Source organism: Diceros bicornis, chromosome 16 (genome assembly GCF_020826845.1).
Source record: "Diceros bicornis minor isolate mBicDic1 chromosome 16, mDicBic1.mat.cur, whole genome shotgun sequence".
In the NCBI taxonomy this organism is placed as follows: Eukaryota; Metazoa; Chordata; class Mammalia; order Perissodactyla; family Rhinocerotidae; genus Diceros; species Diceros bicornis.
This window is the reverse complement of record NC_080755.1, coordinates 13355227-13382833: the sequence shown is the minus strand read 5'-3', so window position 1 is coordinate 13382833 and position 27607 is coordinate 13355227. Positions and strand designations below refer to the sequence as shown.

General features: G+C 34.6%; 1 protein-coding gene across 3 annotated transcripts in view; it reads left to right on the top strand.

Moving 5' to 3' along the window:
* Window positions 1–27607, top strand: part of MIB1 (MIB E3 ubiquitin protein ligase 1) — a 118039-nt gene that overhangs the window by 69519 nt on the left and 20913 nt on the right. For all 3 annotated transcript variants that reach the window (XM_058556824.1, XM_058556823.1, XM_058556825.1), the window contains 4 exons: window positions 295–492; window positions 2817–2968; window positions 22791–22923; window positions 25921–26007. In XM_058556824.1, the coding sequence (XP_058412807.1) occupies window positions 295–492; window positions 2817–2968; window positions 22791–22923; window positions 25921–26007 (570 nt within the window). The remainder of the gene's footprint in view (window positions 1–294; window positions 493–2816; window positions 2969–22790; window positions 22924–25920; window positions 26008–27607) is intronic.

The following is a 27607-nucleotide window of genomic DNA, read 5'->3' as shown; positions in this document are numbered from 1 at the left end:
CTGCTGGGGCTTTGGGGAAAAAAAAAAGAGGAGGAGGATTGGCATGGATGTTGGCTCAGGGTTGATCTTCCTCAAAAACAAAAAACTCTTTGTCCAATATATGTGTGACATGATATATTGATCCAGGTTCATCATTCATCTTTGGAGTTAATCGCTATTCAAGTGAATTTCTAATTATTTTGTTGGCTCCATTCTGTTTCTCTTTCTCACATTAATCTGGTTCTTGGTGAATTATAGCTTCAGGTTTTTCTTTCTTAAGTATTCATTAATTCAGATTGAAATACTGATGTTTAGGATAAAGATGGAGATAGAGCCGTTCATCACGCAGCTTTTGGAGACGAAGGTGCTGTTATAGAAGTACTACACCGAGGCAGCGCTGATTTGAATGCTCGCAACAAGCGCCGACAGACACCACTTCATATTGCTGTCAATAAAGGTCATCTTCAAGTTGTGAAGACGTTATTGGACTTTGGCTGTCATCCCAGTCTTCAGGTAAAACTTTTAAAGAAATAGATTCTGCAGGTATTGCTAGAATCCTATTAGAGGGAAGTACTAGGTTCTATGGTAAGCATTCTGTTGTTATCAGTTCTTGCTTGTACAGTCATAGTAAATGATACCAAAGGTGTAGAATATAATAAAATTGGCAGCTATTCCTTCTTAGAAAAGCCTTTTTAAAGAAAATGTCAGATTAGTTTTATATTGGGGGTGGGGACGGGGACTTAAAGAAGTATGATTGGCTGCATTTCATAATAGTTACTTCATAACTATCTAAATTATTATTATTATTATTTTTTTTGTGAGGAAGATCGGCCCTGAGCTAACATCTGCCAATCCTCCTCTTTTTTTGCTGAGGAAGACTGGCCCTGGGCTAACATCCATGCCCATCTTCCTCTACGTTATATGGGATGCCGCCACAGCATGGCTTGACAAGCGGTGCGTCGGTGCGCGCCCGGGATCCAAACCGGCGAACCCCGGGCTGCTGCAGCGGAGTGCGTGCACTTAACTGCTTGCGCCACTGGGCCAGCCCCACTATCTAAATTATTTTAATTGTAGCTTAATTTATCTTAGAGTCTTGGTCTAGTCATTAGTCTAGTCTTGGAAGATTTTCTGTTTTAGAAAATATATAGGGTTTTAGGGTTGATTTAAAGTTGGATCTAATTTTTGAAGCAAGAGTCCTCTAAGAGGTGATTCTTCCCATCCAAAGTTTTAGCAACCGAATGAATTAAATTGGGTAGATCTTAGAGAAGTAATGAAGAAGAAGAACTGAGGACTGAGAGTTTGAGAAGAACTGAAAGAATCAGAGGTTTTGTTCAGCTAGCTGGTTATTAGAGACTAAAATTTTTGAGGTATAGCCATTTTGGAACTGACAGCTTCTAAGTGGATGGAAAGATTGGAGGATGGGGGAGGAACTAGGGAGTGTTAATCTGTTGAAGGAGAGGGAATTTATACCTGCTCACTTTTTTGGTCTAAAATGGAGGGCAAAGTCATTTGTTGAGAGTGAGTGGGGAGTGGTAGGTATAGAAAGGGTAATTGAAACGAATGATAAATGTTTGGAACAGCTACTGTGGGGACTAGAAGGCAGGACAGATCAGGGCTTGTAGGAGCTTATTCCAGCCGTGTTAAGAGCCCATCTCAAGTTGGAGTCTATGAATTTTTAGTGCCATCAGATAGGAGGATAGCAGATGGATTGTTGGAGTGAACCTGTATTAGGAATTTCTTATGTGGGTAGATGAATATATGCCTGGGATTGGCAAACTTTTTCTGTAAAGGGCCAGATAATATTTTAGGCTTTCATATGATTTCTGTCACAGCTATCCAGTGCTGCCATTGTAGCATGAAAGCAGCCACAGATAATACGTAAATGGATGTGTGTGGCTGTGTTCCAATAAAACTATTTACAAAAATAGGTGGCAGGCTGGATTTGGCCACCGTAGTATATACCATAGGTTAGGCTATACATGGCTTTACTGAAAATAGTATTTATGAAAGTATGAAATGAATGAGGTCTAAATTATCCATTTATGCAGATGACTGATAATGAATAACAACTTATTGCTAAATCAGTTGATTAATGAAAAAAAGTAGTCAGTAAAGGATTCAAGTCAAGATTCAAGTCAATCTTGAAAAAAAGGTAGACTGAGATGCCAGATTTCTTCTACATTTGTTTTCATTTTGAGTTAACTAGCTACTTTCCTGCCCTTTGAGAACATGTAGATTAGTGATTCTCAGCCATGACTGCCCAATATATTCAGCTGGAAAGCCCTGAAAAACTACTGATGCCTGGGTCTCACCCCTAGAGATTCTGGGGTAGTTGGTCTGAAGAGCAGCCTGGGTATCAGGATTTTTAAGAGCTCCCCAGCAGATTCTACAGCGCAGCTGAGGTTGAGAACCACTCACTTTTCATTCAGTGCTATGGGGCTCCAAGACTGGTGTAGGTTTGGTGTGGAAATTCAGGGTACAACAATTAATGGTGGGAATATGGTATAGCAGGCCATTTTAAACTAATGAATTTTTGGAGGCAGCTTTTCCAAATCATTAATATTGTTATTTGCTGAATTATCTTTGAGAGTACTTCTTTGATTTTTCTTTCTTTGTTGTGTTTTCCATCTAGATTGAGTATGAGTTTATTTACTATAATGAGGCTAATGTTTCTTGCCTGTATTTTTTAATTTAACACACAGCATGTTTTATTGATGTTTGTTGGATATGGCTTCTGTTTTTGTTTCTTTGTTCAGTAGTTCAGTATAAGTATTAATGTTACATGTGATGATTAATTGAAGAACTAATGAAAGTCTCTTTAAACTTAAACCAAAAAGGATTCTGAAGGTGATACCCCTCTTCATGATGCAATAAGTAAGAAACGTGATGACATCCTGGCAGTTCTTCTGGAAGCTGGAGCAGATGTTACCATTACAAACAATAATGGATTTAATGCTCTACACCATGCTGCACTAAGAGGAAATCCCAGGTAAAGATGTCACCTTTTACTATTTTATATGCAATTTAAAAATATTTTCCTATTGCTAGTTCTCTTTTTCTGATACTGATGAGGAGATAATTTTGGCTTATTGTAGTGTTTTAAATAGTTTTAAGGTCTGTGAAAATTATATCTTCATTAAATAGATTAGTTTTATGTGATGATTTTTTGGTTGTAAAACTAATACAAGTTTTACAAAATGGCTATTTAAATATATATTAAATATGGATATAAAGTATCAGGAATACTTGCTTATTTTCTAAAGATTTAATTAAAATTCATTTTTTTGTTTCTTCAGGATCATTGTCAGGGGTACCCTCTAATCATGTTATCCATTTGCATAGTAATTATTTTTTTAAACTTGTGGCTAAATAACTGTTAAGTTACCTAATTCCTTATTAATAATATAGTTTTATAAACTTCTAGTATAGATGTTCTCCAACCTTTGATATAATAATAGGTGGTCTGCTGAGAAAAGCATTTGCTGGTTAAAGTTTAAGAAAGACTTTTGGGAAGTCATAGAATTCATAAAATATCTGGAAAGTCCCACAGAAAAGGAAAATGCTTAGCTTTGCTTAACCTAGAACTTTCCATGACTGAATGTTTTAGAATAACTTTACCTTTAGAAAATTCTGCATTAGATGTCTTCTGTTGAATCAGCCCTACATGTCTTGACTGAAGGAAGTGTTCACTTTGGAGTTTGTTTGCTTATTTATTTATTTATTTGTGAGGAAGATCAGCCTTGAGCTAACATCTGATGCCGATCCTCTTTTTTTTTTTTTTCCTGAGGAAGAGTGGCTCTGAGGTAACATCCGTGCCCATCTTCCTCTACTTTATATGGGATGCCGCCCCAGCATGGCTCTACAAGTAGTGCATCAGTGTGCGCCCGGGGTTCTGAACTGGTGAACCCCGGGCCACCGCAGCGGAGTGTGCACTTAACCGCTTGCACCACTGGGTTAGCCCCCTGGAGTTTTTGATAATTTAATCGATCCTGAATTTTTTTTAATTGAGATATAATTGACATACAACATTATATTAGTTTCCGGTATGGAACATAATGGTTAGATATATGTATATATTGCAAAATGATCACCACAATAAGTCTAGTTAACATCCATCACCACACATACTGACAAATTTTTTGTGTGTTGAGAACTTTTAGGATCTAGTCTCTTAGCAACTTTCAAATATACAATACAGTATTATTAACTGTGGTCACCATGAATTCTTATTCTTTGGTTCCATATTGCATTTTTCTATCATGTTTCCTTCTGATTTTTTGCTATTTTTTAGCTTCTTAGGATCACCACTAGAGGGTGAGCACAGAGAACAAAAAGATTTTATTGCTTTTGCTTGTTGGTACCCATAAAAAGGGGTACACAATGTAGGATGAAATAAGTGACCATATTTTAGATTATGTCTTGATTTGTTTTTTCAAATTACAAGTATTTGAACACTTCACAACACTTGAAGTTGTGAAGGAGACAAAATAGTATCATATGTTCCCTGCCTTTCAAGTAGAAGATGATGATGGTAGCACTTACCACATGCCGGGCCTCTTCTGAGTGGTTTACATGCATTATCTCATTTAAGCCTTTGACTAGCTTTTTGAGGTAGGTGTTAATATCCTCATTTTATAGTTGAAAATGTGAGGCTTATAAAGAGATGACTTATTCAGGATCACACAGTTGACTAGTGGAGCAGCTGGAATTTGAGCAAGGTCTATCTGACTTTAGAATCGTAGTTCTTAAGCACTTTATATTACTTTTTCTGTATTATGGTCTATATGTGAAGCAAGACTGGAACACATGGACAGTGTGAATGATTTAACTAACAATGTGTTCATACGTCGCTCCCCATGCTCCTTCTTTGCTTAGGGTTATCTTTGACTACTCGCTCACTCATTCTGAACTTCCAATTAGTTCGAAAATTCCATTTACTCTACAAGTCTTTTCAGTCCATTCCATTCTTTCTATTTCCATCGTTGCTGACCTAAGTAGTCACCACTTTTACCTGGACCATTACAGTATCTTTCTAATTGTTCTCCCTCATTTCAGTCTTATCTCTGATTTTAACTTTCATACAGTTACCAAATTATCATTCTAAAAGTGTGTATCTAATGACTCTCCTCTCCTGTTCCCAAATCCTCAGTTGCTTCCTATTGTACATAGAATAAAATCTGTACACCTTGACTTGGCATTCAGACTCAGTTCTGGTGTGTTCTGTGCCTGTCTTTCTAACTTTATCTCCCACTAATTAAAAGCCCTCTGCCCACCTTGCCCTTTAGCTACACTACACTACTCTTCTTTCCTAAGTCTGTTTGCTTTCTTCTTTCATTTATTTGAGCATTTTCTTCTATCAGGACGCCCTTATCCACCTTCTTTATCTTAATCATCTTTCTTCCAGAACTAGATCTCATCATTGAAATTATTTTCTATTTGCCCTATATTTCCTTGTCTGTGTTCTTATTTTATTGCACTTATAATCTGCTTTGTACTGTCCCTTAGTATGTGCATTTTTATGTTTCTTTCTTTTAAAATTGTGGGCCCTCATATTCATCTGTATGTTTCCCACAGTGCTTTCACTGTAGTAGGAACTCAATAAATGTTAGTCTTAATTTGACAGTCAGCACAGTGTTAATTATCACAAGAGTGTTTATATCAATTACAAAATAAATTCTGTAGAGAAACTGTTAGGAGTTCAAACAGAGCAATTACTTCAGATTAGAATGGTCAAAAAGAGACTTTATTGAGGGAATTTAGATTACAGTATTAAATCATAAAGTTTAAGATAAACTGAAAATTGAAGTGTTTAGCAAATGAGTAACTTGCAAATATTTTGAATTATTTTACTTTATTGGGAGTAGGTGTAGTATATTTAATAATGCCGAGTATATACAAGGGGGAGAAAATAGACTACTTTTGTTTGTTCAGTTTTTGAGAATTCCTCTGAAAATTTGTAAAATGACTGCTCCAAGCAGATAATTGGTGTCAGATAACATTAAGAAAAAAGGAAGAAAACCATTTTCATTCTACAACAAAGTGGTGCTTCAATTAAAGCTACATGACTTCTTTGTTCCCATTTCCTTAAGACATTTTATGTAGATTGCCAGATAAAGAGTGTGATTTTAATTGGACACTAAAGAGTATCAGAAGATGACACAACTTATATATCAGTTGTAGTTGCAAGTTGGGTTGTTTTGAGTTCTTTTTTCCTTATCAAATTTCTTATTCTTAAAATTGGCCCCTGTGCTAACCAGTGATGTCATAAGACAGAAGGAACCAATTCTGAGAAGTACTCAGAATTAAAAAAGTGTTTGGCTTTAACACTTATTTGTGAAAACCAGCTATAGTACATTTTTATTTCCAGAACCTGATGAACTTAGCATTTGTGGATAAAATATTAAATATGATTAACAAATGTGCTAACATTTTCTCTTTATAAGCATTTTATAATTTATATAACTTAATGACTTCATTACCTTGAATTATAACATTTTAATTTGTTCTTTGTGATCTTTGTTTTATATTGCAGTTATACTTCTTCAGTATTCTTGGCTTAACTGTTAGACTTTATGTATAGTCAATTTTAATCACAGTTGATGGTGCTTTAGTTAGTATAATTCTTAGCTATTTTTTGAGTTTTTTAATTAGAATGTCTATATTTTTTCTACTGTAAAAATATTACCAGCACAAATATTTACTTAGAATTGTTTTGATTTATTATGGTTAGTAATATGGAAAAATTTCCAAAATTTGTATGTGCATGTGTACACATGTGGAATTTAAGTATTATTCTGTTCCCTAGCTTTGCTTTTAGTTAACAATAATAATTTTTCAGCAATAAGTCAGTAACACAGTAGAGTTAATAATTATTGGATTTGCTTTTCTAAAAGAAAATGTAATTTTCTTTGTCATCAAAAATATGTCTAGATGTCCTATATTTCTGAAGAATGTACTTTGAAATCTAGATTTCAAAGCTGCAGATCAGTGGGGATTCCAGATTTTAAAGTTGATCTTGATGTTTCCTCATAATATGACACTAGCTGAAATAAAGACATTAAGAGAAAAGGAGTTGGGCGGGCCCCGTGGCTTAGCGGTTAAGTGCGCGCGCTCCGCTAGTGGTGGCTGGGGTTCAGATTCCGGGTGCGCACTGACGCACTGCTTCTCTGGCCATGCTGAGGCCGCATCCTACATACAGCAACTAGAAGGATGTGCAGCTATGACATACAACTATCTACTGGGGCTTTGGGGGAAAAAAAAGAAGAGGATTTGCAATAGATGTTAGCTCAGAGCCGGTCTTCCTCAGCAAAAAGAGGAGGATTAGCATGGATGTTAGCTCAGGGCTGATCTTCCTCACAAAAAAAAAAAAGAGAGAAAAGGAGTTATAAGCCATTTCTGTTCTTTCAGAATTGTGGAAGAGAATTATGTTTTTGCTGTGAGACACTGAGTACTTTTGTTGTGCTTTATAAAATTTGGAGCATTTTAGAACGCAGTTACAATATGTTTTAATATAGTAGTTTTTTTATTTTAAGAAATCTTAACTAAGAACAATGCTGTTTGTGTATTCTGATATTTGATATTTATAGAGATGTTTTCCCTAGAGTTTAGCCATATTATCTTTTCTTTTTGTATATGAGTAAAATTTCAGATTTAAATGAAGAGCAGAAATCATTTCTGTTGTTAAAAATGAAAACTAAATTTCTTTGGATTAGCATTAATCTGCACATTACTTAGGTACTTTTGTGAGGACGTTGCGCTTATAGCTGCCTTTAAGTTTTTAGAGCTCCCTCACAGACATAAAAGTAAATTAGCAGTATTCTCTGTAAAGCTGGCAAAAAACAGTATTTTGGAAGTGCTGGTGACAGTATTATAAAGTTACTTAGTGTAGTGTTATTTACAAATGTTTCGTTAATATAAATTGAATGTGAAAAGTAACAGTAAAATATGAGTGAACATGATGTGATATACATGTTACGTTTTCAGGTTAGCGCTAGAATAACTTCACAGGCATTTCTTATTTACTTATCTATCTATTCCCACAAAGACACTTACTAAATCTTACTGAATATGTGAGCAACTCATATTTTCCCTCTAGAACGTTGTGATACATTTATTTAACTTTTTAAATTCTGAAATATAGTCTGGTAAATGAGACTATGTTGAATATAGGAAGATTTGATAATCTGACCATATCTTGGTGTTTAGTGTTTTTCTTTTCTTATAAACTCTGAACATGCTGAGTGCTTTATGGTCATGTGTTACTTAATGAAGGGAATATGTTCTGAGAAACGCATCGTTCAGTGATTTCGTCATTGTGCAAACATCATGGAGTGTACTTACACAAACCTAGATGATATAGCCTAATACACCTAGGCTATTTGTTACTAATCTTATTGGAGTACTATCATATATGCGGCCCGTCGTTGACCAAAATGTTGTTATGCAGCACATGACTGTGTATAAAAAATGGCTGAGAGTCTATTAGATGATAGTATACTTACAGTTTGTCCAGTTTCTCTCGTTATGTGTCCATACATCTACCCTTGTAACATATAAATATATTGAATGTGACTGACTGAGATGTGATTAATATGAGCAAGGCGGCCTATGAACTTGAATGAAGTGATAAGATTTATTTACATATAACTTCTTTGGCCCACATTCTTTTAGGGGATGATCTTTACTTTGCAATAGAGGAGTGGTCAGGAGTTGACAATCGTGTGAACATCTAGGTTTTCAATACGACTTGTCATCAGTAACCCTTCATTAATTCTGAATGTTTGTCTCTATTTATTAAAGAACATTACATTGTCTGTAGTTTTATTGCAGTCAGTAAGAAAATTAGAGGGATATTGGATCATTTGTCATTTTCCTCTTCCTTCATTTCTCTCCACTGAGAGAGAGAAGCTTGTGTGTATATTTTTCGTGAAGGACGAAAGAGTGAGGAGAGTCATAGAATGTTATTATTTGAAGAGATCTTCATTTTTACAACTGAGGAAACAAGTATGGAGAGGTGAAATATCTATGTGAGTGAAAGTAGCAATGCCTAGCATTTTCTTTCTTTTTTGAGGATTAAAAACTTCTGGTTCGGGGTCAGAAGAATTACATACTTACTGTTTAAATCTCTCCACAAGGTATTCTGCAGTATCATCATCTCCTTTTTCACCTTACCCGTCAATATTCAGGTAAATAGCAGTAAAATTAAATGCTAATCCTATGGAAGATAGTGACCCAATGCTTCTAGAGTGTTATTTTATGTAATGTTCTATTTTTCTTTAATTTAAAATATGCACATGTCCATGCAAACCACACGGTGGCATTCCTGTTACGGTTTTAGGTGACCTTCCCAGATATTTTCTTCTCTGAAGGAAGTTTTTTTTTTATTATTATTATTATGCGGCATAGTCTAGATTTCATTACCATTTCTTTTCTAAAGGATAAGAAATTTAATACCAAGAGACTATATAGAAGTAAAATTATTTTATTTGAAATCCTTAAGTCATCCACACATTTTTCGTAAAGCTTTTTATAAATATCGTTAACCACTATGGCTCTTCCAAGTAGAATTAACAGTGACAAATTATTTGATTTAAACCACAATTTGAATAATTGAAATAAGTTGAAATTAGTTGACGTGTGATTGATACTCATAAATGAAAACGTTGGTTGTCCTGTAGTAATCAATGCATAGCTACAGCTGGTTGAAGGGGACCAAATCCATTGAAGAGGCGATTTGGTTCCATTTTACCAGCTCTAGCAAAGCATTGCAGTGCGGCTAGTTTGGGATCCAGAACAGTTAAAATGCTTTTTATATATAAAATTATGGTTATGGACTGTCTACAAATGTTAGAGATTTTCATATTGGTACTTCAGTCATTGAATTGTAAAATTTTCTGTTTTGAAGGCAGTTTTCCTACTGTGTGCTACTCTAACAGTTCAGAAGTCTTCATCCTTGAATATGTTGTTAATGCGTTAAGGAATTATCAGTGTACATCTTTGTTTTTAACACCTTCACTTAATTCTTAAATGTAGGGAATAACCTGTTTTCAAAACCAACAACATTTAAAGGAACAAATAGACCTTGATGTGTTTCCGAGTGTTTTCTATTTATCCCTAAGCAGTAAATTAAGTAAGTAAGCTAATAGGTTAAGGAAGAGTACTGCTAGTCACACGTTTCTACCAGCACTGCTTTTTTTAGTCTTATACTTGAAGACTAATAGCAAGTTGCTGACAGTGGGTGGAGGAATATGAGTGGCCTTAAGAAAGTACCTTTGCCCTTTGGTTTATAAATAGATCACACGTGTATTCAGTGTATTGCTTGGACTTGTGTTGAAAGGAGCTACCATGTGTGCCAACTTATTTTTCTTTGTTTTTGCTTATATAGTGTTACTAATCATCGGTTAGTAATTTAACCCTTTTAAAGATCTATTTCCTTGACTGAATTCTCTATTGTTTTGGGTACAGATTGCTTAGTTCTCATTCTCAGTTTAATAATACATTGACTTGTGGTAGTTAGCTATAATCCATGAATTTGAATATTAAAATCTACCATTTAAAACTCAATACAACAAATTTTTGTTATAATGTGATTTCAGTGTTGCATTTCAATATCGGGAAGGGATGTCTTCTGAAATATACTTGCTTAAAATAAAAGTTTGAGAAATTATAGTTTGCCTATCAGGTAAATGCTCTCAGTGAAATGTAAAGAGTAAAATAGTTACTGTTTTGAACTGAACTGGGAGAAGGTCAACATGAATTCAGGCAGTATTCAAACAATTCTCATATTAAGTATATTCTGCATCTGTTGGTTGGTAAGTATCTTGCTGCTGGTGAAATTAATGTAACTTATAATTCTTTCCATTATTTATTCTAATAGAAGTGAAACAGGTGTTAAATTGCCTGGACTTAAGTGCTGAAGATAGCAATAAAACTGGCTTCTATTTTTACTAGTTATATGGGAGCTGTTTAGTAGATCCAGTTGCTCAAGTGTGCTTTTGGATGGCAGTTCAGTTTCATATACTGGCCATATCGGGGCAAGGAGAGGCCATGGAAAAAAAAAAATAGTACAACATTTGATAATGTCAGCATCTGTTATCCCTGTCAGAGAGACAGTTGAAATGTTTGAGTTACACCAGTGTCAGCAGATGCCCAGAGTTTAATATGTACTCAGTTAAAAATGAACAGCTGATCTAAGTGATGGATGTGACATTTTAGAGTGATTGAAAATACTCTTAGATATGTTAAGTTAAACTTGTAGGCACTAGAATCAGTATATATAATTTTATTTTTTAAAATTAATAACAGATGCTGTCATTTTATTTTCTGTTTCTTATTATAGCAATAAAGGTCTTAGCGCTGGGATGTTTTCAAGTCCAGCTTGAAATATAAGTTTTTTAATAATATATTAAAAACTTTTATACCTATAGAATAACAAATATAATTGTTCATTATAAAACATGGGTATAGTAATACCCTTTGAGTAGTTTTATAGAGGAACCTCTACTTTTGAGATACGTATTTTCAGTTTTTGGTATTTAGGGCATGTACAATTAAACTTAACAAATGGAATGTGAAGCATTGCCATTCTGTTTGTGGATGATCAAAAAGAAGGGCTATGCTTAAGTGAGTTAAGCTTTGAACTAATTTTTTCTTTGAAAATGTAGAATTTTTAAATCATGAGCTTTTTATAATTTCCAGTAAACATGCAATTACTTATATGCTACCATATCTAGTCATTCTTTCATTCTTTATAATCTGTTGATAAAATGAAAATCATCTTTTGACAACTATCTAGTTGTCTTATTAAACAGAGAAAATTATACTTAACCTTATATCCATTTCTATTCAACTTGTGACACACAAAAAATTAAAAATATTATTATGCTTTTTACACATCTAAATATTCCAGTTGAAATAATATTTTCAGTAAGAAATGATTAGGATATATGAATATTAGTAGTAGCATTTCTTTTTTCTAAGTGTGTTGTAGCTTAAAACAGATACTGTTTATAAATTGTTGCTAGCATCTTTATTATTTATAATTTTTATTAATATATAAATATATATTATACAAAATAATTTTGTATAAAATACAAAAAAGTATTTTGGTATTTCTAACATGCTATAAATGGTCTATCATATTTATGAAAATTGAATTATAGTTGCATAATACTAATAAGAGATGGTTGTTCTATCTGTGTAAATTGGTTTCTTGATTATAGTGTTTTCATTTTATGTGCCCCCTTTGGGGAAAGCAAATTTAAGGATAATATAGATAATAAATTAATGTTTTAAAAATATTTGGCGGTCTATTGCCAATGGGCCCTGTTGACTTACAGCTGTGGCCCAGAATTTTGTCATTTTTCATGCATTAATCTTATGTTTTAATTTATTCTAAGTAATAACAGCATTTAAACTAGAGACTGGGTTAAGGACCTGATGAACTTGAAAACGACAAGGATCACTTTTTTTTTTCTTTGAGAGTAGAATTTTACTTAAAAGATAGTCTTTTAGAATTATGACTATGTAGCTTTCAAAAAAGAAAACCTAAAACAACAAAACTTGCTTCAGAAATTCCTCTAATATTATTAAATTAAAAATTTATCAAAATATGAAGAATAGCTGTTAATGTAAATGAAGTCAGCTTTTGTTATATCTTGTTTTTCTTAACAAATCAGTCGGCCCTGCTAATGTGTTATATTTAAATTAAGATCAAATTGTGGAGACAGAAAATAGGTCATCTGTATCCTTTATTCTTTTGTGCTAGTAATACTGTCTTCTCTTTTGTATTCAAATTTTAATCATGAGTGCTTAATTTAAAAATGTAAAATGTAGTATGTTTTAAACTTAAAAGATTTAAAAGGCGTTTCATGATAATTTTAAATCTATTTCAGTAGAACTTTTTTTCTTCACAAAATATAAATCTTAGTGACATTTAGTTTCCATCTGTAAGTATTAGGTACATTTTTATGGTGTTAGTATTACCAAAGGTCATCTCTTTGATGCTAGGTTAATTTATCATATGAAGGTCATTCACATAGAAAGAAGCAAGGGCTTCTTTTAGCTGCAATTTAGTTCCCTCTTGGTGGTTTATTGCCTACCAAAAATACATACTTCTTTACATTCCATAGCATTGTATGTTCATATGGGTACATAAAGAAGTATGTACTCTGAGTAGGTATTACTAAGTTGTTAGCTGTAAAAACATGAAATGTTTTATTTTCCCATTTGTTAGTAAAACAGTCAGCTTACTGATGTAGAGCAATGGTAGATCATTTGCAGAGACTATCAAAGACTAAACTTTTGATAACAAATTTACCTGAAGCATGACATTAGTGCCATTTATAGTTCCTTGTTCTTGGTGGACATGTACTTCTAAACATTGACCAGTTATCTGTTGAACTTTGTCCTGGTTTGGTTGTTTTTGTAAGAGATTCATAGAGTCAGTGGAGTTTTACAGAGTGTATTTCAGAAATTGGTAAGACCAGCGTAGTGTTTCTTCATAGTCTTCAGAGTGAATTTCTTCTTATTTTGTAGTTTGCCTCTAGAGCCTACAAATAGATAGTAATTAATTTGGTGCAAATTCTTTTTACAAACTAGATATCTTATTAAAAACTTAGAGTGTGAGTAAACTCAATTTTTAAAGATGATGAATTTTTTGTTTTTTTTTTTAAGTTCACAGATAAGAACTCATGATCATTTGAAAACTTCTTTGTTGTTCGTCTTTATTAGTTACTTAACCTGAATTTTGCACTTTGGTGCTTCTGTTTAGGTTAAATGTAAATTCAAATAAATGTATAAATATCTAATTTTGGTGAATTTAGTTTTTGATTCTTTATTTTTTTAGTATAAAGGATAATTACCAGAACAGCTGACTCTTTCAAAGTGTCACTTAAAAGAACTGAAAGGTGTTAGCCTATGAGCACTTGGGTTTTAGCTTAATCATTTAGCATGAAAAGAATTATAGTTGGTGTGTTGCCTTTGATTATTGTGGTATTAAAAGGTTAATTTAAAAGAAACCCGTACGAAATTTTCAGATTTGGGAAAAGAGGGGGATAAAAGGCAGGGAAAGTAGAATTTCTGCAGCGTGTGATAAAAAGCTAGTGCAGCTCATAGAGAGCAAATCAGAACATAGCAGTAGATAGCCCAGTACTACAGCAGTTTCAGCAATGCAGCATTAGAATTTCATCATACATATTCTGATTTATTTTTCTGGCCAACTAAGAGTAAGCATTAAAAAGTATTTTGTGATCTGCCAACTTTCTTGGCTGACTAAACCTTGAAATAGTTAATAGTTTTTAAAAAATGGCATACTTTGGAAGCAGGGTGTGCTTTACTAGGGATGCAAAATCATTTGATCTGAAATAATAAAAACTAAATCTTTAATAATGTAAATGACAGTAATGGATTTGTACATTTTTGAGATCAAGAGTTATGAGCCGTGGTATTTGAACAACATTCCTTTTTACACTACATAAGCTCTCTGCTTGAACTGTGAAATTAGGCTATGCCCAGATAGAATTTAATTTAACAATAAAAACATATATCGAGTCAATAATAGGTAAGCATGCAGAAAGTCATAAGCATCCTTAAAAGTACAGGCCCTGTGGTGCTGTTACCTGTGAGCTTAGTGTCATGCAGCGTTTGCAGCAGGAAGAGAGATAATGACCTAGAGAGTCATAGCAGCAGCAGCCATCTCATCTTGATGGTTCCTTCACTCTATTCGCTGATTCAGCACTTCTTTTCATGAGCTGGGTGAAGTGAGGGGAGGTATCAGTGAACACAGAACCTTACCTTTTAAGATAAATTTGAAAAACAAATGAACAAACAAAAATAAATCAGCCATCTTTTCCCTCTTCCTTCCCTTACTCTTAAAAAAAAAACTATAATAGAATTGAATCAACGTTGGCCATTTGATTTGGAATGTCATATTACCAGTATAGCACAGATATGAGTACCTTGTGTCTGCTGTACATAAAGTTAAGCAACCGAGGAAGGCTGCTACAACGGCCAAGAAAATGAACCTCACTCATTTCTCAGATAAAATGCTTCAGAAGAGGGGAAAAGTTGCAGAGGAAGTTAATGTTATAATTAAAAAAAGACAAACCGAAAAACAAAACACACCTCACTCCCCCCAAGTAATTGTAAACATTCACCCTATTTTCCTTTGCCCACCAGAATAGATTGGGTTCTTCTGACTTCCCAGGAAATATTCTGCATCTTTCTTGCTGTGAGATTTTTTTGGTTTTTAGTTTCCAGGATTAAATGGTAGATCTGTATTGAAGCTACCTTGTCATATCCAGAGGTCAAGTCTGCAAGCAAGGTCAGGACTTCCACATGGTCACTACAGAGGTTAACTTATATTCTTCCCTCAGTGGCCACAGGCTGAACTGTTGCAGCTTTATAGGCAGCTAAGCATTTGAAACATGCACTCCCAGGCAAACAGACTCTCTTGTGCCTCTCTCTTCCCTGACCATATTTAGTCAACCATAGCAAAAAATAGTCTCTCAGCTGTTGATTGTCGATCCAAAAGCTGAGGAAGCCTCTATCTTGCTTTCTGCCTATTGATTGTTCATCCTGCGGTCTAAACACTGCTTTGCCATTTGTCCTGCCCTTTTTTTTTTTTTTTTTAAAGCACTGCCAAATAAAGCAGTCTCTCATGTTTCCACTTACATTTCCCAGACTTTCACTGAGCTTGCGCTGAGACTAGGAAAGCCTGATGTGGCTGTCACTATACTTAGAATCACTGCAGAGAAAAAGGCAAGAGGAAAAATCACCCCGGCTAGTAGCAAGACAGTCTTTAGACAGATATGGAACAAGTAAAATCCCTCTGCTGCCGAAAGATATTTTATAACCTGATTCTTTGTTGGTAAAAAATATTATGGATAGTGATATTTTACATAGCTAAAGGCCCGAAGGGATTTTGTAGTGTTATCTTTAGAGCTAGTTGTTGCTATACATGCTTTTTAAATTTAATGAATAGTATTTGAATGAAAAATATGTGGAAATGGTAAATAGAACATGTATATTAAAGGTGGAGAGAGATCATTGAGGAAGAAGACAGTAGTGTGTAAATGAAATTTTGAAATGCTACTTAAAACTTTTAATTGTGTCAATTTCAGTTAAATTTTTATAGTGCTTAGATGAAAAACAGTCTGGAATACTTTTGAGAAATTATGTACTTGTATATTGAAACTATACATATATATAACTATTAAAATGCATTTTATTAATTAAATTTAGTTTATTTTCAAATGTGAAGTGGTTTTTTTATCCCTTCTATGTGTCGTTCCTCCTTAATTTTCTGTAATAGCATTTCTCAGAGGAAAAATACTTCTGCTATAAATTTTAATATTGAAATTTATTTTTTTAACCAAAGAGAAAAAATATAACATCAAATTCAACAAACTTGTGGAGATACAATTTAAGATCTTACAAACCTAAAAAATGCCCAAGAGAAACCAACTATACCTCGTTCGTAATTCAAATATATTCTCTTAAGTATTGATTCAGTTAAGAATTTAGAAAAACCGTTATCAGCTTTCTAAGCTCCTTCTCCTGCAGGAGAAGTTTGTCCTTGACCTTCTTTTTATCGTCAGCATTTAATACCATAGAGGTTTAATTATTTTGGATAGCTATTTTAAAACAGTGATATAAAGAATGCTTCTTTAGATATTTGGCAGTTTTAAAGAACCAACTTTTCCTAGAAATTGAAATAATCTTACGCGTATTGTGAGAAGGTGACACGTGTTTCAGAGTGTGTAAGATAGGTGAATTTTCAGGTTTCTGAATTGCTCCATATTTGCTAACTATTTTGTAGCAGTGAGAGGCTTTTTTTCCCCCGCTGGCACTTACATAATATATTAAGTGCCAGGCACTCTTCTTAGCCCTTTTGAATTTTCGTAACAACCCTGTGAGATAGGATTTGTGATTCTTTCACATTTTATAGATGAGAAAACTGAGGCATAGAAGTTAAGTAATGTGCTCAAGTCACCAGCCGTTCAGTTTGCTATTGCCAGAGTTTAAACTCAGATAGTTTGGCCTCAGACTCCGAGCTGTTCACCACCATGCCGTGCTGCTGCTCTGGTTTGTACTAATGAAATCAGTTAGGGAGTTACCACTCCTGGGGACTGGAGCATGCACCGAAAATATAGTATGTTGCTAATATCCTTGCCTCAGTATATTCAGAAAGGTGATTGTTCATTTGATTGTTTCTTCATTTGTTCCATGCAACAAAACTTTGAGCTTCTTATACTAGGTATACAAAGGGGACATAAAGATAAGCAAAATGGGTTTCCCTGGCTTACAACATAGAAGGAGAAAAAATAAGGGCTGACTGGTCATTTAAGAGATCATTTTGGTTGTCTTCAGTTTAAAAATGATCAAGTACTCACCTATACAACTCTTCTGCATCCTGTATTGTCATTTCGAGCTAAGTTCTACTACGTTACCAAATTTCTAGTAAATGAATTTAAGCTAAATTAATGAACCTTTTAATTATGGTACCTGTCAAAAAAGAGTTTGTAGGAAAAAAATAAAACACACCAAAAAAAGAATTAAAAAACATAAGTAATGTCTATTCACTGTAGTTCTTTCATTGAGAGAAAAAAACATCCATATTCATTTGTTAAAGTGATTACCATGGATAGCATTTTGGTATATACCCTCCTAGACTTCTTGTCTACATTCATTCAGATAGGGATGTGTATTGAACAAAAATGTGTTCAGACTTCTTACATGCTAACCTGCTTTTAGCAAGCCCAAAAGAACTTCTATGTGGGATTGATCAACTTTCTTAATAAGTTCCTTTATGGATTCTGGACCAACATACTTTAACTGATATTTGAGGGATTGTTCATTAACTTAGTAAACATTTCTTGAACCCCTAATATGTGCTATAGTGCTATTCTAATTTTTTTTTTTTTTTTTTCATTAAGTAATACTAATATATAAGGCCTCCACAGTATGGTTTGTTTGGAAAAACGTTGCCTATCTCTGAAGAAAGATTGCAAAGCATCACTGGCCCTAAAAATGGACCCGGTGCCATTTGACGATTACATACCAATGCAGACAGCTGCTTGTCTCCTCTACTTCTTAGAACTCATTTGTTCATCATTCAGCAAACGTTTGAGTGTTACCATGTGCCAGGGATTATGCTGGGCACCACTATTAGTTGTTCCGGAACTTAATGCTTCTTTGGCACTATTCACAAATGCCTGCTTAACTGGTAGTAAGATCTTATCTTTAAACTATCCATGTCCTTAACCTCTTGGAAAACAACCAGATTGAGAAATAAAGAAGAGTGTTGGAGCATTGGGGAAAATATCTCCAAATGTCATATACTGTGTTCCAGAGGTGAGAGTCTATTGGCTTAATAAAATGATTGATTTATTGAACTGGTAATACCCTTATCCCAGCAACTCTGTGGGCCTCTGTGCTTGCAGGATAACAACAGGCTCCTCTTAATTAACTAAGGTGCTGTAGAGAACAGCCTGCAACTGGCCTTCATAGTTATATTGTGGGTTCCTAAGGTTGTCTATCCCATGGAAAGAAAGGAGACAAGCCTCTCAGAGCAGCTCTTGATGTGAGGGTAAGGGGACCAGAGACTGTCCTGTTTAACTTCTCCTTAGCTTACCTTGCAGCCTGGGCCCAAAGATTGGCTCTTTTCTTGAGGCCTTGTATTATTTGTTTCTGTTTGGTTGGTTTTCATGGGGAGGAAGGTCAGTAATGAACGTTAATTAGTGACTTTCTAGTTATTATGAGAGTGTTATAGTTCTCTGTAAAAATTAATCTACCCCAAATCTCCAGTGTAGAAGTTTTCCAAATAGTTTATGTAGGTACTCCACCCTCAAGGGAATGGAACATAACTTTCTACTCCTTAAGTGTAGGCTGTACATAGTGACTTCCTTCCAAAGAGTATATTGTATAGCGTTCTGTAGTATAGAAAGGGGGAAAAAGAGTAACTTTACAGTGGAGAAACCTGACAAACACTGCCTCAGCCAGGTGATCAAGGTTAACATTGAGAGTGATGTCATGTTGATAAAATGCACCTTTGATGTAATGTGATGAAATGGCACGTTACCTTTGTGAACTTCCTCCCCGAAACTCATAATCCCAGTGTAATCATGGGAAAAACATCAGACAAATTCCAACTGAGGGACATTCTACAAAATCCCTGATTAGTATTTATCAACACTGTCTGTCAGAGTCATCAAAAACAAGGAAAGTCTGAGAAATTATCACAACCAAGGGGAGCCTAAGGAGACTTTTCAACTACATGTAATGTATTCTGGAGCAGAAAAAGAACAATAAATAAAAACTAAAGAAATAGAAATGAAGTATGGACTGTAGTTAATCACAATCAGTGCTGGTTCATTAATTGTAATAAATGTACCATACTAATGTAAAATGTTAACAATAGGAGTGAAGAACTTTCTGTACTATCTTCACAATTTTCTGTAAATCTAAGAGTTCTAAAATAAAAAGTTTATATACAAACAGCAACAACAAAAATTAATGTCACTCCTGGCTAGTTGACAGTTGACTTTTGTGTTAATTTTGATTTGGGGCTATCTGCAGTGTTTCTTCCCATGTTAATCAGGAGTTGATTTTGCTGTAATTGAGTTATCAACAAAATAGTTTAGTCTTGTGTTCTTTTAAAAGTATATTAAGGCAAGAGACTATATTTTAGAATAATTTTTGTCAAGACCATTCTTTTTTTTTTTTTTTTTTTTTGTGAGGAAGATCAGCCCTGAGCTAACATCCGTGCTAATCCTCCTCTTTTTGCTGAGGAAGACCAGCCCTGGGCTAACATCCGTGCCCATCTTCCTCTGCTTTATATGGGACACCACCACGGCATGGCTTGACAAGTGATGTGTCGGTCTGCGCCTGGGATCCGAACCTGGGAACCCTGGACTGCCGAAGCAGAGTACGCGAACTTAACCCCTATGCCACCAGGCCAGCCCCTGAATTTTGCATTTTAATATTAGGATTTGATTTACTTTGTAGAATGTGATCTAGAAGTGACGAGGATTATTTTGTCACTTCCAACAGTAGCCTGGAATTACTACCTTTCCCTTGTTCTGACAGTTCAGTTGTGCATATTGTGCTAAGAGAGGAAAAAGCAAAAAGACACAAAGTAATGAGAGAGCAGAGAGGCAACACGCTTTCAAGAATACATATCTGTTTCTGTTTAAATGCCTTAGTAACTTGCTGAGCCGTTGGCTCTTCTTTCTGAGGGGCCTCAGCTTTCTCTACCTTGTTCACTTATAAAATGCAAGACTGGAAGAACAAGTTAAGTGATGGCTCCATCTCAGCAGACAGCTTATACTCAGAGGTTGAATTGCTCCTCTTTCTCTGTCCTTCCTTTGAGCTGTTGGCAGTGTAATATGGGAATGTACTTCTGAAACTGGAGTGGAAGACAGAGGGAAACATGGTTCCATAGGAACCAACTTCTCAGGAATATCTATTCAATAATGTGACTTAAAAAAACAACTTGATGAAATTAGTGTGGACCACACTGTGTAATTTAAAGCTTACTGTAACATTTATATATCTTAGCTACAAGGAGTAAAGTTGCAAATTAAAAAGATTGAATATAATAAGCCCAAATATTATCTTAGTGTTTTAACTTACATTTTTTTAATCAAATTAATATATATACGTAGTTAAGTCAAATAGTACTACAAAGCTTATAATGAAAGAGAACTGTCTTCTGCTTTATCCCTCTTCATCTCTGTCCTCCTCCTCCACCCCCCAAATAACTTGCTGCTTATCCTGCAATTTCTTAGTTTATCAATTGTAAACATTATCTACTGATTTCCTGTCATGGAAAGTGAATATTTAAAACTGTTAACACTCTCTATTACCACCATTTCTGTCAACATAGTTATATCACAGTTTTTCTTTAAATCAATAATGTGTTTGCATTATTATTTTTAATGATTATATTTTGTGTTTAGTAAAACTTTTTTTCCCATGATTTAATACTTGCATCTTCAAAACTCTCCAAAAGAATTATAAAACTCCTATAAATTCTGTTTTTCCCATGGTCATGTGTGTAGAGTAATAGATAATGTATGGCATTAGCATCATGATTATGTCATATCCAAACATTCAGTAGTATAATGTTGGACCAGTACTTTTCCCTGTTAAAAATCTGAGTCCAGGTCTACATAATATCTAGTATTTTATTTTAATCCACTGAGTGAGGAGGATTAGAATCCTTATAATTACTGAAAATGAACTAAAGCAGGAAACCTTAGCTTTGTGTGAGGTTCATGAATGGGATTTAGGGGTCTGTAGACTCCCTCAGAATTGTAGGTAAAGATTTTTACGTGCATTTCTCTGGGGTCCGTAGATTTCCAAAGAAGTCTATCACCCCTAAACAATGATTGTAACTTCAGTAACAACCACTGAAGGATATCTTTAAGCTGTGATTCTCAATATACTTTGTATCATAAACCTGTTTAAAAATCTGATAAAAGCTATAAACTTCCAAATTTGAGTACAGTTTTAGAGGTTCTGGGATACTCGAAAGCCTGCTTTCAGACTTTTTGGTCTTCCTACATGGGATTCATAGACCACTGCCATTAAGGAAACATATTCTGGGTCATGTTAGGCCATAGTATCATTATTTTAGAGACTTAAACAGTTTCATTTACACACATTCTTATTCTGCATCTTCAGACCGTTTCTCCACATGTTTATAACATTTCTCTGTTTCAAAATTTTCTCTCTTGTATATATCACCCTAGGAAAAACTATCCCAATATGTATCTTACTATTATTTCTTGCCCTTTTTTACTCTCACTGGGACAATTTTAAAAGCTTTTCTTTTCTGCGTTTACTGCCTTTTTTAGGTGTGGGGGAAGATTCAGTGTCTAACATATATATATATCAGTGCTGTCCCTGCCAAGTCCAATACTCCTTACAGGAGCAGCTACCTTAGGTCTCAGTCTTAAAAAAAAAAACAATTGGTGGATAAGTATATTAAGGGAACTTTTTTTCCAAATTATATTATGAGGTTTCCACATACAACCTTTCTGTTAAGAAAAGTTACTGATGTATGTTAAGAAAAGTTGCTTCTAATTTCACTTTTCTTTTTTGGGAGTAGGGTGACTTTTTCTTTAAGAAGTATCATTTCTTGATAATTAGTTCCTCTGTTCTTTTATGGTTTAATCTTTGGTGTTCTTTGGGATAACTTTGTCTTTTTTGCTATGAAAATACTTTGTTACCAATTCTTAAATTTGAAGTATTAGATTATGACCATTTTGTGTCTTTTGCTGTCAACTGGATTTAGCACTACTAAATGACATATGTCAGATTTTTAACTCTGCAGAGTTCATGATAATTTGCCAGTTACATAAAATTTGTCTCAATTATCACTATTTTTCCTACTTTGTTATTGTTGTTACCTGGTTGTTCTTTATTAACTCTTTTGTTAATATGTACTATTCAAATTGAACCTAAGAGATTCCACAAAGCTAAAATTGTGTCCTTATTAGGATAATTTTTTTTCTCCTTTGGTTTTTTTTCCTCTCATAATGTTTCCCCTTTGTAGCACTCTCATTCTATTTTGGTTCTATTCTCCAAATAGTGATATTTTGTTTACTTCTTAAAATATCAAAAAGCTGTACATTTGAGATTTAGAAAAATTGAATTTCTGTTTGTCTCTAAGGGCATAATTTTCTTTACAGAGGAATATTTTCATTTGATTTCAGAAGTTTCTTTTGAATATTTTTTTCTAAAGAAAATAAAATATTAAATATAAAATTATGTAAATATTAAAATAATGTAAATTTGACTTTCAGTGCAATGCGTGTTTTACTATCTAAATTACCAAGACCATGGATTGTGGATGAGAAGAAAGATGATGGTTATACTGCCTTGCATCTGGCTGCCCTTAATAATCATGTTGAAGTGGCTGAACTGTTGGTACATCAGGTAGGAAAAGCAGTTCAATAATTTTTAACAATTTTGGACCATTGCCATTCATTTATTACTTCATCACCTACCTATTAGTAGGTTACAATAAAATCCCATGATGATGCAAATTCAGCTATAGTGCATATTCAGTCTTCTGCCTAACAGTGGGTCTGCCTAACAGTGGTTCTTAAATAGAGGGAGGTGGTGTGTGTGTGTGTGTGTGTGTGTGTGTGTGTGTGTGTGTATGCGAGTGGATCCATCAGCTCAGTATTCCCTCTGCGCAGTCTTTCTGGATTGGTCTGATGAAATGGGCATCAACTAAAAGGAATTTCCCAGAATTGCTGTCGCTGTTATAAAAGTATCAGTCAGCCATGGGACCAAGAACCATCATGTTGATATCTAAGCTGGGGATTGCCATCAGGTAACACCAGGCTGTAGCCAAGATCTGGGGATTCAGTTCATGACTCCTGATGAACCTCTGGAATCTGTGGCTGGAAAGTGACACAGGCTCACCTTAGTCATTTCATTCATCTCAGAAATAGAATGACTCTGCATTTTTATGAAATTGGATTTTTTTGGGAACCTATTTATTGATTGCAGTTTTATGATGTTTTAGTATATTCAGCAAACTTGTTAAGTGCTTTAATCAAGCATATGCCATATAGAAGCACTGAAGTTACCAAAGAATTATCTGTGATCCCTGACTTCAAGGAACTTACAGTCTAGTTAAGAAGATGAAATAGCAGAAAAATTTAGTAGATAGTACATTATATATAATTAAGTCCCAGATCATAGGATAGACACTCCGTAAACTACAGAAATTTAGATAACGAAATAGTGCATGGGGGCTGGCCCCGTGCCCTAGTGGTTAAGTTCGGCATGCTCCACTTTGGTGGCCTAGGTTTAGTTCCCGGGCTCAGACTTACACCACTCGTCAGTGGCCATGCTGTGGCAGCGACCCACATACAAAACAGAGGAAGATTGGCACAGATGTTAGCTCAGGGTGAATTTTCCTCAGCAAAAAAACAAAAAAAGAAATAGTTCAAAAGTTAAACTGCCTTTCCCCTGCCATTTTAAGCCTTTATTAAAGTTCTTTCTATTAGGAGTATTGTTAATTATTATAAATTCCTTTTCATCCAAAATCTAAGGGACTGACCTTAAGCCAATACCACACTGTCTGCATTATTATTGCTTTATAGTAAGTCTTGAAATCAGTTACAGTAAGTCCTCCAACTTTGTTCTTCTTTCTCAAATTACTTTAATATTCTAGATCTTTTGAATTTCCATATTTTAGAATCAGATTATTAGTTTCTATTAAAAAGTCTTTTGGTAGTTTGATTGTTTTTGCACATACTAGATTTATCTTTAGGTAATTTTTTGATGCTATTGTAAATTGTTTTAAAATTTCAATTGCTAATTCTGTATTACTAGTATATAGAAATACAGTTTTTTTTGATATATTGACCAGGTATCCTGACTTTGCTTAAGTTACCATTGGTCATTAGGGAAACAGAAATTACAGCCACAATGAGATACTACTACTCACCAACTACAGGGACTAAAAACCAAGTGTTGATGAGGAGGTGGAGCAGTTAGAAATCATAAACACTGCTGGTGTTTTTCAAAGCAGACACTTTGAAAAACAATTTGGCAGCTTCTTCTGAAGTTAAACATGTGCTCACTGTGCGATCTAGCAATCCCACTTCTAGTTATGTACCCAAGACAACTGAGGACACATTTCCACACAAATACTAAATATTTATAGTAGCTTTATTTATAATAGCTCCAACCTGGAAGCAAGCCAGATGTTCATCAACTAGTGCCTGGATAAACAACTTATGTACATCCATACAATGAATGCTACTTTGGAAAATCTAAATGGTGGAAAAGTTCAGGAAACTTAAAAAGAAAATCCCTCACCTTCTGCATTTATATGAGAACAGACATGGTAAGAAAACAAGCTGAGATCAGTACCTCATGATCAACTCAAAGAAACATAAAGTAAAAACAAACCTGAAACTCCCATCTTCCAGAATATGTCATGGCATTACCGGAGTTTCAGCTCTGCGTGATGCTCCTAGCAAGGGCACAGGTAGGTAAGTATCAGACTTGTAGTCAGAGGGCATGAATGGTTCTGAGACGTAAAAAGAATGATAAAGTTTATCTTTTGAATCTGTAGCCCTTTTCTTAATTTCAATTTTTTTTTTTTTTATTATACTAGACATTGTGCTAGACAGTTTACATGTTACTTTTCTTAATCCTCTCATTGACTCTGTAAAGTAGGTTATGCTGTTACCATTTTGGAGCTGAGGAAATTGGCATAAAATGATATAATGCTTGCTTAAGTTTACAAAGCTCATAAGTGGCACTGCTTGAACCCAGGTCCCCTGATGCTCACAGTTCAGTGCTTTTGCCTCTCAGTCCCTTTCCTTTGTCCTTGGCATCATATGTTCCCTTATGGTCCTTTGGCTATCCCAGGACCCTGATGGGACTTGCTGCTCTTCCTTTAATATGTATTTTTAATACTAATTAAGCATTGTCATCTTCTCACTCTCAAGCAAAGTTCCTTTTCACTGAATGGGGAAGAGCTCAATTATGCAACAAGAGGAAGTGACCTTATTAGGTCACGAATATAAATCTGAATCCCATATGAACTTTTCAGGAAGTATTTACAGTTAAAAGGAGCTGATTATCTCCATTGCTCTATAATGGAGATTGGAAGGAAACTATGTTTGACTCTGTCCTGTACTTTCTCCTTTAACTGTTCTTAGATGGAGTCACCATAATAAAAATAATTATTTTAAACTTGCTGTTCTACTTCAGAAAGTTTGCTGCCCCATCCGTTTCTTCCTGTGTTACCTGCAGCTGTTACCATGTGAGAACAATGCCCCATCAGCTAGAGGAGAGAAGAGTGGTCAACAGTGTCCAATATTGTTTATTCCTCACAAAGAGTTACAGTTTTAGTGTTTTTCACTGTTGTCAAATTTTAACTCTGTAAACTTTGTTCTTCTTCAGGGTAATGCAAACCTCGATATCCAGAATGTGAACCAGCAGACTGCCCTACACCTTGCTGTGGAACGACAACACACCCAGATCGTGAGGGTACAGTGTTTACTGACATGTCTCTGAGCTTACAGTTGTATTTTAACAGAGTTCTAGAATGTCTTGAAATTTAAATGAAACGTTAGATTTCTCAAAAGGCATAGTTAGATGTAAAAATTATGATTTTAGGCTAATATTTTATATCAATTGAGAGAATTTTAATTTATAATAGGGAAGAGTCTTAAAACTCTGATATTCAAAGTCTTTATAATTTTGTTGCCAGACTTGTGAAATCCCAGAATATCAAATCATAGAATTTCAGGGCCGGCCCCATGGCTTAGCGGTTAAGTGTGCGCGCTCCACTGCTGGCGGCCCGGGTTTGGATCCTGGGCGCGCACCAATGCACCACTTCTCCGGCCATGCTGAGGCCACGTCCCACATACAACAACTAGAAGGATGTGCAACTATGACATACAACTATCTACTGGGGCTTTGGGGAAAAAAAAGGAGGAGGATTGGCAATAGATGTTAGCTCAGAGCCGGTCTTCTTCAGCAAAATGAGGAGGATTAGCACAGATGTTAGCTCAGGGCTGATCTTCCTCACCGGAAAAAAAAAAAAAAAAATCATAGAATTTCAAAGTAACATATAAAATAGTTTTTAAAAAGTACCTTGCCTCTTAATTTGTATAATTGAGAGTGAGCCATTATTAAAAACTTTGGCTGGACTTTTGCTGCAGATTCCAACAAAGCTGAGATATGTATTTTTATTTTATTCATCTGGTTTTTCTAGACAAAATATTTGAAAGATTATCTATTTAAAATTTTTTTGTAGAGTAGTGATTCTTAAAGTTTGGAGGCTGAACCAGCCGCATCCTAGAAAGGTCCTTGGACCCTACCTCAGACCAGCCAAATCAGAACCTCCGGGGTGGGGAACTAGCAATCTGTGGTTTAACAAACCCTGCAGGTAATCCTGATGCAGTTCAAATTGGAGAAGCACTGCCCTAGAGTGACATTTTATGTAACCTTTTTGGAACAAAGTTAAAAAAAAAGAAAAAGAAAGGTAATTTGCTAAGACAGGTAAGACCGTATGCTTGAGATTGGCTTCTGTGTACAGTGTTTTTCTAAAACTTTGATAGCATTTGTAGAAAGGATTAGGAAAATTCTTAAAGCACCATAAGCAAAGTCTTAAATAAAGTTATATTTACTACTTAAAATCTATTGAAATATATCAGTTATGCATTTTATGTAAGAAGTTGTAGTTTAGCAAACAATTCACATTTATTGTATTTAAAATTCCTCTTGTTAAATATTCTTCCTTTATCTCTGAGAATGACTTTCCTTATGTGACCATACATTTGGAGAAAGTTGACCAAAGATAATAGAATAAATAATAACTTTTGCTTATTTGTTTAAATAATAGAAGAATTTTGAGCATTATGAGTTGGTCCCATTGGAAGTACTTAAAATGTCCCAACTCACATATCTGAAATTAAAAGGAGAAAAAAATTGTCCTAAATTTCCCCCAGTTATCTTGATCTTAGAGTAGGTGAATTAAGCAACATATTGGTTCTCATTTCTTTCTGTTATTTCTAATTTGATGTATTTTAATAACCAGAGCTCATCACTATTTGTAAGGAGCCATAGGGGTATAGAGTAGTAG